This window comes from Chaetodon trifascialis, chromosome 16 (assembly GCF_039877785.1).
Source record: "Chaetodon trifascialis isolate fChaTrf1 chromosome 16, fChaTrf1.hap1, whole genome shotgun sequence".
Lineage (NCBI taxonomy): Eukaryota > Metazoa > Chordata > Actinopteri > Chaetodontiformes > Chaetodontidae > Chaetodon > Chaetodon trifascialis.
The window spans coordinates 12,556,010-12,572,959 of record NC_092071.1 but is presented as its reverse complement, the minus strand read 5'-3'; the positions used below and the strand labels follow the sequence as shown (position 1 = coordinate 12,572,959).

At 41.7% G+C, this 16,950-nt stretch overlaps 2 protein-coding genes across 3 annotated transcripts; one reads left to right on the top strand and one right to left on the bottom strand.

Annotated features, from left to right (window-relative positions):
* Nucleotides 1–420: 420 nt before the first annotated feature.
* Nucleotides 421–8,467, bottom strand: proser1 (proline and serine rich 1). Of its 2 annotated transcripts, XM_070983078.1 has the most exons (12): nucleotides 7,816–8,467; nucleotides 7,657–7,722; nucleotides 7,320–7,388; nucleotides 7,009–7,103; nucleotides 6,808–6,901; nucleotides 6,372–6,482; nucleotides 6,074–6,175; nucleotides 5,217–5,295; nucleotides 4,842–4,934; nucleotides 2,435–3,791; nucleotides 1,616–1,760; nucleotides 421–1,533 (listed from the first exon to the last, which is right to left on the bottom strand). In XM_070983078.1, the coding sequence occupies exons 1-12, from the start codon at nucleotides 7,858–7,860 to the stop codon at nucleotides 1,408–1,410; spliced, it is 2,382 nt and encodes a 793-aa protein (XP_070839179.1). In that variant the 5' UTR covers nucleotides 7,861–8,467; the 3' UTR covers nucleotides 421–1,407. The 2 variants fall into 2 exon arrangements, with proteins under 2 accessions (XP_070839179.1, XP_070839181.1); XM_070983080.1 differs by lacking the exon at nucleotides 4,842–4,934.
* A 198-nt stretch (nucleotides 8,468–8,665) lies between these two features.
* Nucleotides 8,666–14,013, top strand: vps36 (vacuolar protein sorting 36 homolog). The gene is made up of 14 exons (XM_070983641.1): nucleotides 8,666–8,849; nucleotides 9,077–9,145; nucleotides 9,239–9,309; nucleotides 9,470–9,584; nucleotides 9,680–9,766; nucleotides 10,342–10,428; nucleotides 11,034–11,066; nucleotides 11,675–11,752; nucleotides 11,955–12,089; nucleotides 12,205–12,270; nucleotides 12,367–12,431; nucleotides 12,839–12,923; nucleotides 13,093–13,169; nucleotides 13,388–14,013. The coding sequence occupies exons 1-14, from the start codon at nucleotides 8,754–8,756 to the stop codon at nucleotides 13,467–13,469; spliced, it is 1,146 nt and encodes a 381-aa protein (XP_070839742.1). The 5' UTR covers nucleotides 8,666–8,753; the 3' UTR covers nucleotides 13,470–14,013.
* The last annotated feature ends 2,937 nt before the right edge of the window (nucleotides 14,014–16,950 follow it).

The following is a 16,950-nucleotide window of genomic DNA, read 5'->3' as shown; positions in this document are numbered from 1 at the left end:
CATTACCTGTGTGTTGTGCAATCTTACAGATACTGAAGATAAGCACCAAGTAAAGTGCTGAATGGACTGTACATTGTATATAAGAAAATAGAATAATAATTGGATATCAATTAAGGTATATGCTGACAACATAGTAAACAACTATCCTGATTAATCCTGACACAAACTGTTACTTTTAACCCTTTACCACATAATTTTTGATTTTATTTTTTTAACCACAGCACTGGCAATTCGTCAGACTGTAGGCCACATTAAAATTCTTTTCTTTGCGGTGTTTCCAATATTTTGTCCACCTTCGGTAAATATATATCTCTATATATAGAGATATATATCTCTATATATAGATATAGATATAGATATAGATATACAGATAGATAGAGATAGATATATGGTTTGCACACAATAGAGACACAGCAACAGTTACAGCAACCAGCAGTTTACTGACAAAATAAAACAGGTGCAAATACAAAAAAAAGGGCAGAACAGACAAAAACAACAGTGTAAGAAACATGTCTATTACTCTCAAATAAAGTAACTGTCTCTGAGTGGACTGAGGTGTACAGTAAATGAAATAAAATCACTGTTTTCACTGTTTGTGAAGATTACAGACATTTTACATCTCAATTCCACAAGCTGCATCAATAAACACTTCACGTTGTTCTCAGCAACATCTGCATACAGTACGGTTGGTCAAATACTGTAACAGCAGTACTAGCGCGGTGACGTCTGGCAAAAACAACTTTGGAAAAATGCAAATTGCTGAAAGCCACAAATACATGTTCACTGAAAACAGCACAAAAATGACTGCCATATGCAAGTTTCTGTGCACAATACTCCCACTCTTGACACAGCACGAGCATTAAAAATATTCATGGTGTGGCCGACTGCGCCATACGACTCAATGTACCATGAGTCGGCTAAAAATTTCATGTCATAATACAATATTCAATTCAGGACGATCGATCAGTATCATGTCCTCTCCACTGAGGCTGGATGTGAAACACTACATGAGGATACTGTCAAGTCATTACATGATATCATGTACATTTTTCAATTTCTCTATAATTCATTATTCACTAATAAATGTGGATAAACTTGATTAAAAGCAGCCAAGTCCAGCTAACATTAAAACCAGTCACAGTCTACTTGGAAAACTACAACTTTGACAACTGATATTTACAACTGTTTACGATGAATTATATCAGACACACACCGTCACCCCCCGCACATTATTTCAACTGTGTTCCCAATAGTGTTCCTTGTAGTCGTTAATCACTCTGGCTGTAACATATGCATCACTGCTCCTCAGGGTTCAAGGCCAAAAAATAACACATATCAACTACGGAGGGGTGGGGCAGCATGTGCACCGGGGGTCAGCATGTAAGTGTTCTCTGTGTACTGTAGGTTTCACTGCCAGCCCAACTGGGGGTGCAGGCCTGGTTGGAGGGGGAAGGGGTTTCCTGGGCCTGGAGGGTAGTTTGTGAAGCTGTTGGGCTGAGGAGGAAAGCTCTCCAAAGCAGATGTGGGATGAGCCTGGAACGAGACAAAGAAGAACAGTGTTACTGCAGCAATGAGATATATATTCAAATACTTTAACTGTGCGTGTGTATCTTACCTGCAGCAAGGCGGACTGCATGGTTGGGTTGTGGAGGCCACTGAGGGCAGCAGGGGAGGCAGAGGGAGAGAAGCCTGGTACAGCAGGGAAGGACAGCAAGCTGGGGAAGCCGCTGTTTCCTGGAGGCTGAAGTCCACTGCTCAACCTGTAACACGCAGAATAATTACTGTCACACTACACACAGTGTTATTGTGATTACAAGTTGTACTATTCAGCATCATTCTGTACCCACATGGGTAACTCGTATTGACAATTGTGTTTGTTGTACTTTAAAGGTGTACTAGTTTTCGTTGCTGCGCTCGTCGTTTACATAGCTCCCTCTTGGTCATTTAAAAGCCCTTTCAAGGACACCACCTGTGTCTTGAATGCATGAAATGTTGATAAAGGGTCAGACCTGCGCTTGCAACAGGTCATTGACAAGGTAACATGCTAAATATATGGCTGACAATAATCGCTGCGCAGAGCTTCGAGACAACAGTAGGTGTAGCTGCACAAATGGACTTTGCACTTGAGAAGTGAAGTGTTTCCATTTAGCACATGAAATCCAAAGTGGAAAATCAATAGACGTGATGATTTATGACGCCATTGCACACGCAAATGGAAATCAATGTCACATGATTAGTCCAGAGCCAATTTTGACACCTGACTACTGTGTTTACTAGAAATAGAGTATAAAATAGGACACACGCTATGGTCTTTCATGTAGACTAAATGAAATTATATCAAGAAATCAATATGAAAACATGGAGTTTATTTCAGATTATGCATATGACAGGGCTTCTCTATACTGGTCAGTACAAATGTTCAAAGCTCACATACCCAGGCTGGAAGTTGGAGCTGAAAGCAGATGCGAAGCCTGGCAAAACTGGCGATGATGATGGAACCCCAGCCGCCGCTGCTGCTGCAGCAGCTACAGCCTGCAGTGGTGCCACCGATGCAACTGAAGACGGAGTGGCCCCTGTCAGTCCCATGAAAGAAGACAACACAGGGCTCCCAGAATTATGCCCTCCTGAAACCCCCAATCCTGGGAAGGCAGCAGGGCTAGGGCCAGGCGGAAGGCCTGGGAATATAGAGGGGGCAGAGGTGAGGCCCAGACCGAAAGGGGAGGCTGCACTGGCGGCAGCGTTGGAAGCCAGGCCTTGGTAGATGGAGGTTGGTGGATGGCTAGAAATGTTGCTGGTGGGAGGCATTGCTGGCATGGATGCAGGAATGGTGGAAGGAGGGAGAGAGGAAGAAAGAGAGGAAAAGGGGGACAAGCCAGGATAATGAGAGGGCGCTGGGCTGGATGACAGAGCTTGGAGGCCGGTGATGGCAACAGGACTAGAGAGAGAGACTTGAGGAGAACCTGAGGGGTGTGACAGACCGAAGGAACGTGCCAGGGCAGCCTGCGCAGAACCCGGCACCACCAGAGAGCTAACAGACGGCGTGCCCGAGCGAGAGGTGCCCTTGAAAGCAGAGGGAATGGGGCTGCTGCTGCCGCTGTTACTGCCCCCAGTGTGTCTGTTCAGGACTCCAGCCGCAGCCATGGCAGCCTGAACCTGTGCAGAATGGATGGGGGAGGGTTTGGGGCTGAGACCTGGGGTGGAAGAGTTTGGAATAATTGGAGTGGATGATCCAGGAGTGAGAGATGGTGGCCCAGAGGGGGTGTAACTTCGGATCACTGACCCAGAGGGGTTACCTGCTTGTGGATGTATACCAGGGAGGGTCTGTCCTGACTGGTGGTCTGTGGAAAAAACCTTCTGCTGAACTGGGCCGATGGAGTTCGTCTGAGATAAGGGGTCTGGGCCGCTGCGGGAGGTAGCAGGGGTGCCTGGTCGGGAAACGGCATGGAAGGGGGAAGAAGAGAAGCTACCAGGTATAGGAGTTCCACAAGGGGTGCCGGAGGGGGTGTGGGCTTTAATGACAGATGAGGGTGTAGGTGTAGCATGGCCACTGGGGGTCTGTGGACCTGCTTTGATCACAGACGGGGATGGAGCAGGGGCGGGAGAGGGGGCTTTGGGGTTGTGAGAGGGCACCATGCCGGGGAAAACTGGCGTGATAGGGGTCGTGGGAGTCGGCTGGACAGGAGAGGCCTGGGGCGGGACAGGGGTCGAAGGCGTGGACCCATGAGGAATGAGGAGGGGCCCGCTGTTCACTCCAGGTGTGGTGTTCTGTGGATTTCCCGGTTTGGCGTAACCTGGAGGCATTAAAAGTTCAGAGTTGGTTTAAAGAGTAATCTGAAATCATGAATACTTAATTACATCTTTTTGTTTGTTTGTTGTCTGAGCAGGAGTGTTTTGTTCTGCTGTTATTTCAGAATGGGTTAAAACCCAACAAGCTATTGTGGAAGAAGCGATCCACTCACATCTTAAAAAAAAAAAAAAAAGAGGAGAGACACAGCAAGTAGGAACAGCAAGAGAGCATCCCTGCGTGCAACTCATTACATGGAAATTCCAACAATTTTCAAGATTGGAATATGTCTTCTTCTTACCTTTGGGGAAACGTTTTTGAACTTATTTGGCTCGATAACCTCAAATTGACTTTCATCACACACCGTTCTTAACTCAAGGCTGCTTTGGACATTCGTCAATTTAATGAACCTTGAGGCATCTTTGCACTCATGACCACATATCTCCCCAAAGGCCCTTAAAGATGTATTTCAACTGTGAAAACTGAGTTATCCCAAGCAATGCATGTTAAATGCCAGCATACAGCATGATTCCAGAAAGAAAAAGATTAATGACATTAGTTTGAGGCTATTCCCAGACCCGTCCTCACAATTCACCAAAACATACTTCTACAATGACTGACCAGAAAACAGAAAGTAACAGACGAGTGAAATGTATCAGTTTTAACACTAAATATCTTCTCTTGAAAAGGATTTGAAAGGATCATTGCATTCTGTTTTACATGTGTTATATCAAATATGCCTGAAATGTGTTTATATAATGCAATCTCATATGACAGCACCCCTTTTAATAATAATCACAGAACTGAATCGCCATCTTTCCAACAGCTCTAAATGAAAGGAATTCAAAGCGCAGCTGTTGTCTTTGGGCTGATGCATTTTTCTGGTCACTCAGTGTATTCCAGCAGAAATAAGAAGCACATTTTTCACCTGATAAAGGCTTTAAGCTTGAGAAGCGCAAGTAAGCAGCATGCCAGACGGTTAGGCAGCAAGCTTCAAGGAGTCTCTATTTGCAGTCACACGCACGCACACGCGCACACACACACCCTCGACTCATACCTGCTACTTTGTGGGTGGAGTTGTAGGGGGGAGGGGGCACGTTGGCTGTTATAACCCCTCCCATAGAAACAAGGCCTGCGTTGTTGTATGCACCTGAGTAGCAGTTGCAGATATTAACAGCGTCCACCACACGTTCATACATACACACACAAACATGAGAATCACCCCACCGCTAACTATACCTCGACCAATCCCACATGGAAGAAGAAAAAAAACAAAAAACTTTATCTAGAACCACTCAAAGCAGAATTATTAACTCCCGCTGTCTTCCATGTCTGTTTTCTTGGCATTGAAGTTGCACACAGTGTGCGACTACTCAACAGGTCAGGGGGAGCTACTGTCAGGACACGGGTGTGTGGGTGGGTTGTTTCTTACTTGGTGCGATGGTAGCATGGGGTCGACACGGTGGTATAGGGTAGGGCACAGGCCGATGAGGGTTGTAGGTTGAAGGGAACTAGAAAAAGAAAAGACAAAAGATATAAGAGTTACCTGATCAGCCAATTCTGTCTCATTAGAATCTGTACAGCAGTCAAACCTCTGCGCTGTATGGTCATATAAAAGCCAACAAATGAGGTGTTTCCATGCAGCCGATGGTGGAACTGTATAATTTTTTATAATCCTCCCATATTCCAAGATGATTATGCTTATGTACCAGCAAATAAATGAAGCTTTTAAAGATTACCAGAAGTCAAACGTCTTTTATAACGTCATCAGTCACCAGAACAGTGCAGGTTTCATGTTTTACGTCTGTGTGTGAAGAGTGACCGTTAATGTGTTCATACTCATGTGTTCCTGTATGTGCTCCTTCTTCTGTGCAGTCTTTAATGGAGTCCATTTAGCACACTCACCTTGGCCTGTCATTGGCTGATATAACATGGCTTGACACGTAGTACCAGTCAAAAGTTCACACCTTCTCAGTCAATGTTTTTTGTTTATTTCTATTATTTTCTACATTGTTGATTAATAATGAAGATGTCAAAACTATGAACTAACACGTGGAATTATGTGGTAAACAAAAAAACATGTAAATCTTTGGTATTAATTTACGATGTAGAAAATTATAAAAATAATGAAAAACCATTGAATGGGACAGGGTTTGTCCAAACCTTGAAATCTTTTTCATGTGTAGATAATGAGCCATGTGAGGCCTCATCACTCAGTCATGAGATTTCCCTGAGGCTTCCTTGCATCATTACATCATTGCAGTCAGTGCTTCCTATTCTAGTGCTTACAGGTTTGAATGGTCCAGTAATGCGAGAAGCAATTCCTTTCCCCTCCATGTTGTTCGCTGTGTCCTCTTTCTTTTCGCCTTCCTTCTTCAATGGAGGGATTCCCTGTGATTATAAACAAAATAAACAATTTTCCATGATCAGGTTTATCTTGAACAGATGTCTCAATAAAAGTCTCCTTCTATATTTTATCTACAGACAGAGCTGAAGATCACACAGATTCTGAACATTGTTCTGTCCACTGATATCCTGAGACATGGAGGTGGAACGGGTTAAACTAGAGAGACCGGCACACACTTACAGGGAATGTGCCGCTGACCAGGCTGGGTCTGCCTTTAGGGTATGGATTTCCTGGTATTATACCACAGGAGGAGATCATGGCTACGGGAGCTTTGCAGCCAACTTTACACACCTGGAAAAACAGAAGTAGTGTTATTTCAGAACTTGCGTGTGCCATCTGCATTAAAGATAATATAATTATTAGGGAATTCAAAGATTATGCATTGATTCATGCAGACTAGGGGCTTCATTTTACACTGCTCTTCTATTTTTTTTAATTGCATCAATCTGTCCCTGTACGTCTCACTAAGCAACTGTTATTTCCTGGGATTTCATGATTGCCAAAGGGACTGCAGAAGGTCTTTTGATACCAAAACATACACATAAGTTTAGCAAATAGGCCTTAGATGCTAACATAGCTACAACGCGACACCATGAAGATGAATTCGTCTGCTTACCTGCTCCAGTATCCTGCGAGCCCGCTTCTTCTCAGACAAGTGTATGCGAAAGAGATCCTCCACAGGGCGATAGTTCTGAGCGTCTGAAATGTTCCTGTGCAGAAACAGAAATCCGTTATTTAATGAGAAACTAATCAATGCAACAATTTCATGACTGACTGAACCAAATAGGCTGATATTACATTTTCAACATTTACTCACAAAGCTATTAGTTCGAGGACGATCAGTCTGTCCTTTGAGAAGGTGAAGCAATTCAGGATAGTTGCAACTTTGGTTGTAGGGATTGCAACCATTTTCTATGACAAAAGAAGGAGAAGAAGCATGTTTAATAAACACTTTAAAACACACCAGAGAGGAGGCAACACAAAATAATGTATTTTAAAGTGTCAATAATTTTGGTGATGTAGCTGTTTCTATACACTTCTTTTTTATATATTCTTTTTATCTACCTATAAATGGATAAACATATTTATCAATGCAAACCACAATGACTTCAAACCCCTGTAACTCACATGCTGCAGAGCTTTAACTGCTTTGACCTGCGGCTCTGCCCATGAGAAGTACTTCAGTATCTCCATCACCTGCAGATGTTCAAGACAGCGTTATAATTTACAATAAAAGTAGAGCTGTACTGCTCTCATATGGAAGAAGTATGAAAGACCACGCCAATTTTGGCTATCATCTATAGATAAAAATAAAGGAGAAGGAGAGGAGTTTTCCACATACAAACACATTTGTTTGGCACGAACATTTGCAAATACATATTTATCCTCAGTGTGCATTAGCCCAAACAAAGTTTTTGTGATGATATGATACATTACATGACAGTGCCGCTGACTGAACACTTACCTGCTCACTGGAGAAATATCCATGCACCTGCTCGATGGCCCTGATCCGCTGATCGGTCAAGACGCACTGAAACAAAGACAGAAGAATTACCAACAACCGAATCTGAGTCGATTTCAAATCTGAAATCTGACAGACTACTTGGGATTAGACGCCCCTTACCTTTCTGATCTCATCCAAGACAATATCAAATGATTTCTTATCCATGTTTGTAGGTTCAAACAAATGTTCACCTCTTTGTCAAATAAGTGATTACACTACGCAACGGGTAAATACACTTTTCACAATACAACAGATAGGATAATTTAAGTTAAAATGCATTCGGATGACTTTAAGTCTAAAAACGATGTTAAAGATCCAATATTACCAATTGTAATTCATAATGCTGCGAAAGCATAATTTACAGCAATGAATATTCGCAGTAACGTTGAATTATTAGCAACGTAATGAAGCTGCATGGTCTTTACAGTGTTTTTATACGATACAAACTTTCCGTCCGTGAACAATGACTTCAAAATAAGAGAAGCAGGGTCTGCAGTGCAAAACCTGTCTGCACCAGATTTGTCCGCAGCTAACAACAAGCTAGCCAGCTACAGCGACCATTATTCTGAACAGAGCTCACGAGAAACACACGAGAAAATGCGAAAAAAAAAATATTTGCACATCTGTTCATGCAAGCTTAGTTGAAATCCGATGCTTGCGATAGCTACGATAGAAACCAGAACCTTTAAAAATTCATTTAAAATATCTCAAAATAACGTGCTCGGAGACATAGCAGTCTTGCTAGCTTCCACTGACAGCTGGCGCTATCAACGTCAACACAGAAAAAGACCATCTGAGGCAGCCTGTCAGAAAAGGCACATTGTGCGGCAAATTATGAAAAACAATACAGTTTGAATATATTGCTATTGCAAAAAAAAGTTGATTTATAGTTTTTATGATTAGAAATTCCATTTATTTACAGTGAAATCTTTTTTATCTTATATTTTAGTGTTTCTCTTCAGGCAGTGTCAGGCCAATTCTGCTTAACGTACCGGAAGTAAACATAAAATGGATCTCGGCAGCAGAGTTCAATAAGGAATTGTAATAATTGAGTGAAAATGGACCGCTTTTCGTGGTCAAGTGGACTCTTAGAAATAAACGAAACGTTAGTGATTCAGCAACGAGGCGTCAGACTGTATGATGGTGACGATAAGGTATAGTTTTGATTTCTAATTGTGAAGTTTGAGGCCTGACACAACACAGCAGCTAAAACTTATACGCAACAATGTTAATAAGAAGGTGCTGATGAAGTTCAGATAGATCATTATGATTTTGTGGTGTTTAATATGTAGTGTAAGGTGATTATAACGCGATAGGTGACATGGGAAGTTATTATAAGCAAATAATAATAACGCCATGTATTTTCCTGTCATTTTACCAGGCTAAGCTGGATGTTGGAGTTGCCTTGTTGAGCACCCATCGGTTGATCTGGAGGGACGTTAAAAACCATGTAAGGCAGCAGTAAACGCGTCAAACCGACCGATTTATCCTTCTACATTTTGAGCGCTGGCTGTCATGATGACTTCTGTGTTTCCATCTGTAGGAATGCTGCATAGCGATGCCGCTGCCACAGATCATCTTCTTTGAGGAGCAGGCTGCAGGAATAGGAAAGAGGTGAGAGTCACGAAATACATCTTGTGGTTTTTAACAACAGAAATTAGAATATTTCCACAGTCAAGAATGATCATTCGCCATTAATAACAACAATAATTTCAAAGTGGCAAATTATTTTCATCGTCATCCATTTCATGTTGTTGCGTCATTGTTCCTATAGTGCAAAAATAGTTATCCATCTGCACCCAGCACCTGCCAACAAGGAGCCAGGTCCCTACCAACACAGCAAGTTCTCCTTCATCAAGCTGTCCTTCAAAGAGCATGGGCAGATCGAGGTAGTCCCACTGGCACAAGCAGCTAAAAGGGCTTTTTTGTTTTAACTGTTTATACTTACTGCTCTGAGACTCCTCATTTGGTCATTTTCTTGCAGTTTTACAGGAGGCTAACAGAGGAAATGACTCAGAAGAGATGGGAGAATACACCAGTTTCACAACCCATCCCAACAGGGAGCTCTCAGGTGAGGAAGCTGAACAGACGTTCCTCCTCATCCGGCGAGAATCTCTCCCTTTCCGCTCTATTCTGTTTCTGAAATTTGTCTGATAGAGATGCCAGAAGGTTACAGGATTTGTTTCCACACTGTAACTGAATCAGTCAAAGCGCCAAATGCCATTTCTGTCAATTCAAATAATGTTCCACAGGATGGCAGTGTTGTCAGTACATTCAAAGACTTGACAATTAAAATAGTCCCAAAGTTCTACCTCTGATTACGTGTTAGGGCTTTTCAAAAAGCAGTATTGGTATGCATGTTATGTGAGATTAGATGTAGCATCCCACAGCAGGACTTTGCTGTTACACTCATTGTACTTGCATTAGTGTCATGTGTCTCCAAATAAGATTACATTAATTTTATCATGGTTCATAAACATTATGAAATCATAGTCACTAAAATTCATTAATGTAACAGTAGTCGACTGTAATTTGTTCCCTCTGCACTGTTTGTCTTTCCTCGTCCTTCGAGGCTTGTTAGCGACGTGTTTTAAATGGCTCATGTGTTTCACTGCATGTGTTTTTCTTTCCCCTGTGCTCATGTAGGCAGGAAGGACTCGTGCAGTGGGGATTGTTGGCATCGAGAGGAAGATAGAGGAGAAGAGGAAAGAAACGGACAAAAACATTTGTGAGGTGCCGTAAAGTGAAATACTAAGAAATGCTTTGAAATGGGAATATAGACTTCAGATTTGAGGAGAAACTAAGTAAACTGCCCCTGTGTTCTGCCATCAGCCTCCTGAAAGCTGAAGTCATGTATTTAGCCTTCTTTTGATGAAAGCAACTGTGAACATACTGAGAATACAGAGTGGTTTAAGACGTTTCTATGAAAGTGTTTTTGTTTTTTTTTTCTGACACAAAAATTTGTCATGATCAGAATTTATTGAAACTGACATGAAGTCAAGCTGACCACAAATTCCCATTAGACAACCATGAAGTTTGTGTTTACAGAGCAGCTGTCTGACTGACTGCTTTTTTTATGCTTTTTTTTTATGCTTTTTTTTTTAGCTGTCTTTAATATGAATGGGATCAAATCATATTTAGCTTTATGAAAGGTATGACAATGAAACAAGTGGAGATTCAGGGTTCGGGAGCATTTTATGATCAGCCAGAGGAAGAGTGGGGACGCTGTGGAATGATATTTGAATTATCTCTGTAGCCATGAGGTTTTGTGGTTTTTTTTAACTGTGAACATTTTTGAGCACTATTACTCATTTAGTATCTTTTTTTTTTTTTTTCAGGCTTTTGAGGACCTCAGTAAGCTGATGGTGAAGGTAAAGATTGCTTTCCTCTGTATGTTCACACCTTCCTGTCCTTGCGGATTTATAACATAATTATTGACCTTTTAAAAGTCTATTTTATTCAATCTATTGATAATTATGCTGTGTGATTGTTTAAACATCACAATCATGGACATCAACCCTACGTAAAGGTCAGATACAATCCTGATTCCAAAAATGCTGGGACTCCGTGACGAGCAGAATTAAAACACACTGTGATAACTTGCCAATCCTTTTTGACATATACTCAATTGAGTACATTATAAATTTAATATTTGTTTCATCGAATTCACTGACTTTTGTGAATACATGCTTATGCTGAATGTGATGCAGCAACACGTTTCAAGCAAGTTGGGACAGGAGCAACAAAAGACTGGGAGAGTTGTGGAATGCTCCAAAAATGCCTGTTTTGATCATCGGACAGGATATTACTACATGGGCTCAGGAACATTTTTGTAAAAACCGTTGTCAGCAAACACAGTACGTTAGCCAATGACTGAATTCTGTTTTTATTTCTGTTTTACGCAATGTCTCAACCTCTTTGGAATCGGGGTTGTACTGCTATACAGTGGGATTTACTGAAGTATCGTGTGCTCTAACAGGCCAAAGAGATGGTGGAGCTGTCCAGATCCATAGCCAACAAGATCAAAGACAAGCAGGGAGACATAACAGAAGACGAGGTAAGAACTTGCAAAGAGAAAGAGGAGGACGATTGATTCAGTTGAAAAAGTCATACTCTCCAACTTCAGCGGGCCAGTATGCACACGACTTGTCCAACCTGAGGCCTGATGCACATACATAACAGTAGATGATGCCGTTACACCATGCAGTTTAATTTTCAAGTAATTTGCAATTCATTAACAGTTATGTTCTGCTTTATAGACAATCCGCTTTAAATCCTACCTGCTGAGCATGGGTATTGCCAACCCTGTTACCAGGGAAACGCACGGATCAGGAACACATTACCATTTGCAGCTGGCTAAGCAACTGGGAGATATGCTACAGGCCCCTCTGGAGGTAGGTGTGAGTGTTTGTGTGTCACATGTTTTACATCTACGCTCAGTTCAATCATTTTAATCTCTTGCTGGATCTATTTGTCTCGCTCTCTTTCTACCACTCCCTGCTCTCTCAGGAGCGTGGTGGTATGATGGCTCTCACCGAGGTGTACTGCCTCGTCAATCGCGCTAGAGGAATGGAGGTGATGCTCCCATCAGTGCGCACATTCACGCTGCACACAAATGTCTCTGTTGGCCCGTCAGATTCTGAAGTTCCTGTTTTTTTTCCCTTCCCACAGCTTTTATCCCCGGAAGATTTGCTAAACGCGTGCAAGATGTTTGAGTCGTTGAAGCTCCCGCTGAGGTGAGATTGAGTTTCGTTTGGGATGTTTAATTTATCTGTGCACAGTTTCATGTGTTCATTTGTGTATACAGACCAGGCTTTGTGTATATTAAAGGACCATATAGGAAAGGGTTGGCGCCTGCTTCACAGAGGCCAGGCTCTTCCTGCCCAGCTTCCTGTTGTTGGAAATGGTGTCCAGCCCTCAGTAACTGTCATTTCCTGTCACTTCCTGGTGTTTGAAAATAAACACTGGTCCGTTTCCTCGCCACGCTGGTCCTCGTAGCCCAGAACTGGCTGCTGTTCTTTTAGCCATGTCCCTATTTTAGCTTAATAAAAGATCACTTCATCATAAAGCTGTTGACTGGATCTCTCTCTCTCCTTCTCTCTCGCGCACACTCTTTCCTTCATCTGTCTTGTCTTCTTTGTAGGCTGCGTGTGTTTGACAGTGGCGTGATGGTGGTCCAGCTGCAGTCTCACAGCGAAGAGGAAATGATAGCCTCAGCACTGGACAATGTAAGCGTTACCGTTACAAACATTATACTGACACTGACGTGGTTTAGACCGATCAAACAGTGCTGTCTTGGATATATATGTTTTTAAAAATTCCATGAATAAGTCACAGGCTAAGTTTCATCTTATCCCCTGCCTTGTCTCTGTATCTCTTCATCTTCTTCTTCTACAGGTGTCAGACAAAGGCTCTTTGACAGCAGAGGAGTTTGCGAAGCTCCTGGGTCTCTCCGTTCTTCTGTCTAAAGAGCGGTAAGTAAACTCATAGATACAACAGCGACACTTTACCAAGACTCATCCTGTCAGTCTCTCTCTGAGTTTTATGACACAATGCTGTTCTAACCATGAGAATATTGTATTCAGTCGTCTGTGCTTTGCAGTTTATTGTTCTTTGCTGCTGCATTGTGTCACACGCGTTTCCTCTTCTTCATCTATTTGTCTCCTCCTCTCTATTCCCTCGTCATCTCCAGGTTGTTGCTGGCTGAGAAGATGGGCCACCTGTGCAGAGACGACTCTGTTGAGGGTTTGAGATTCTACCCAAACCTCTTTTGACCAGTTTACAGTCATTATTGCTGAGATGATAACTCAAACTAAGTACAAAAAACCTGGGTCGCACTGTCTCTGGTGACAGGTTGGATACATAATAAACAATCTTCTTACCACTACATGTACATACAGGTGTACAGCAGCGGAGTGCCTGCTGTACTGTGAGTGCAGTGATGTATGAGATCTCTGCAAATCCAGTGGAGGTATTACAGGCACCAGCTATTTTCTGTCTAGGTCTAAGAGAAAAAAGAAAAGTTTATCAGGAAGATACTGTTCAAGAAACTGTAAATACTAAACATGCAGCAAAGTGCCCCCAGATTTGCCTTTTCATCACGTGTTTAGTAATAAATGGGTTTGGGAAAACTGACTTGAATGATATATATTTTTTTTGCAACGCTCTGATTTTGAATTTCATTGATGACATGTTTTTGTGTCACACAGCTTACGCATTTTTTTTTTTTTTTTTGTAGTGTTATGAAAAACTCATAGCCACAGATCACATGTTTTCCTAAGTAGAAAATACATTTATTTAATAAATGATTAAGGAATGAAGCTCGTCATGCTGTCCTATCTTCCGAGGAAGGAGAGAACATCCCTTGAGCTAAATACCCCACTTTCTGTTCAAGAAGAAGATAAAATAACATGCCCGGTCTGCTGTCAGTTTGGTTCACAGCGTATAAATATAGGGCACACTTCCAAATGTCATTCTTCAGGCAATTAGCTTCATCGCTGCAGAGATCGTGTTGTAAAAAATCCAGTTGTGACTGTTTTGAAGCCAAACGGGAAGGTTTGCCCTATTAATTGGCACAGTGAAGCACTTGGAAATCGCTTAATCATGTCTGCTGACAGCATATCATAAAGTGTAACTGCAGAAGTAGTAATGAATGTGTGAAATATGAGCATATTAAGTTAAAGTAGCTGCATGTCTTAATGTTGCTGCAGGGAGTGTTATCACTGTATTTTTGTTTTCAATCTCGTGCGTCCCTGTAGGGCTTTTTTTTTACACACAGAGTAGAAACGCTCTTTGTTCTCATTGTGAGCTGAGCTGAGCTGTAAAGGGTGTTTCATCTCCAGAGAAGCTTCCTGTTTTCTGCTGGCTCTCTCTCTCTTTCTCTCTCTCTCTGTAGGAAAAATGAAGGTCTGTAGTGCTCTACAGCTGATTAGATTACCCTGCCATGTGGCTCACTAGATGAACTCAGTTGCTTCAGGAAGCCGTGAGAGCCGAAGCGAGGCAGGTCTGATCATAATGATTAGGGATTCGTGCACGGCACTGAACTTCTGGTGGATGTTTTTCTATACAAAATAGGTTTTGTTCTTGCATGCTGAGGATGACTGATTTATTCAATGGTGCATTATAAGCTCCTGAATGGCTTAGTGTCATCTGCAAATCTCAGTAATGCCTTGTCAGTCATCTTATGTGAGGGGAAAGGTAAGGTGATTGTGTGAGATGAATAGTTCTGCAGTTTACGACCATGCCTCCATTATATAATTTTTTTTTCTTGTCCTGCCTCCAGGGCTGATGGGCGTACTCAGGGCTATTCTAGCTGAATATCACGAGTTTCTTTTAAATGTAATCTTTTAACCCATTGCATAAAAAAGATTTATGTGTGATTGTCACTTGAAAGAGTGAATGCGTCTGGTGAATCTCATATTTCCCCATGTAGTCACTCTCCTCAGGCACCTGTGCTGAAATCTGTCCGTGACTCAGGCGCCTACTCAAACTGATAACAATCAGTTATCAGTCAGTCATAGTGAATATTTCACTTTACACTGTATACGTTTAGTTTTCTATAATGTCCTTCACTTGTTTACCTACGTAAACTTAATCTCGCACAAATAAACCTGCCTGTGAAGGTACTGCATGACCCCTTCTGTATTTGAGAACCAGTATTTTGGAAATTAATAGGAGTGTCTCAATGTAATCACGGAAATTCAGAACCCAGTTGTAAGAACCACTTCCAAACCAGTGAATAGTTTTGCTTCATTTTGCCTGTTAATCCTCCCAGGCAGGAATGTAAAGGGCGGTGGTGGAAGAAGTACTCTGTAAGTACAAGTAGCAATACTACAGTGTAAAAAGATTATTCTGCAAGTTAAAGTCCCACATTCAAAGTCTTTCTTATGTTAAAGTACAAAAGGAGTATCATCAAAATATACTTAAAGCACCAAAAGTAAAAGTATTCATCATGCTGTATAGCCCTTTTCAGAAGCCTATATATTATATTACTGGACTGTAATTAGTGATGCATTAATGTGTACATCACTTTAATGTTGCTGTTGGTAAAGGTGGAACTAATTTGATGTAATTTGTTAACATTAATAATAAAAATCTGCCAAGTAACCAGTAACTAAGGCTAGAAATGTAAAAATAGATGTAGTTAAGTAAAAAGTACAGAATTTGCCTCTGAAATATTTTTAGAAATATTTCCTCAATTCTATCTTTTTTTTTTTTTTTTTTTTTTTCTGAGACAAATTAGCTTATTGGTTTATTTGCCATGACGTCACAGTACGTTGTCTTTAGTGTCCCTCTCCATTTGGGAGGAACAAACACAGTCATCGAGCGCGAGCCGCTGCTGACCGTGAAGTGACGGGTCTCCTCCACGCGCTCTCAACGCGGGCGCGCGCCCTCGCACGGCCCCGTCGGATTCTGTCACTCTCGTCCCGCCGACTGTCACTGCAATTATTAACAGTTTATTATTAGCAGAAGAAATGCGTGAGCGGCTCGTGGAGGGGCCGTTCTTGGGGTCGACGTGTCGGATAATTGAAGAGGAATAATGGTGAGGCGACTCAACAAGACATGTGAGTAGAACAGCTCCGCTTTTATAGTGAAGGTTATGATCGTCCCAAACGCAGTTAAACTTTGATGCTAAAACCAAGATCTAGGCTTAAGATCACTCCTAAGTTTCATATTCGCGCGCACTTAAGAAGTGATATAACAATGATGTAACAGAATTAATAAGAAGGACATGCTGTAAATAGCCTGTCCAGCCTTCACTTATATAGGATAAAGATACATTAAGTGAGACAAGTGTAAAGGAGAGAAATATTCATGCAGTTTGTTTGGGAGAATTAATTGCAGGACAACTCTTATATTGAGTATGTATTAATTTTATTGATTGATACCTTATGTGAGGTTCACAGAAGCCTCGAATTTGAATGGAGGTGTAAAATGTTAAATAAAAAGAAAAGAAAAGAAGAAGAATGAAAGTTTGGTACCCCAAATTTACCCCAAACTTTGGAGTCTATTGTGTTTCTAAGGAAATAATTGAAAAAACAGTGAGTGAGCAACCAAACAACAAGGATTTGTCTCCACATCACAAACATTTGTTATGCCTCCATACCCATTGTGAAGATGAAAGGAAGAGGAAGACGCTGCTGTAAATCCAGAAAACTCATGGTCACAGCTTCGTGCTCCAGCCTTCCTGTTTTTCATACCTCAGATCAGTGCACCGCTCCTTCCATGCCCTCTCCTGTCTCCAGACACCCACAA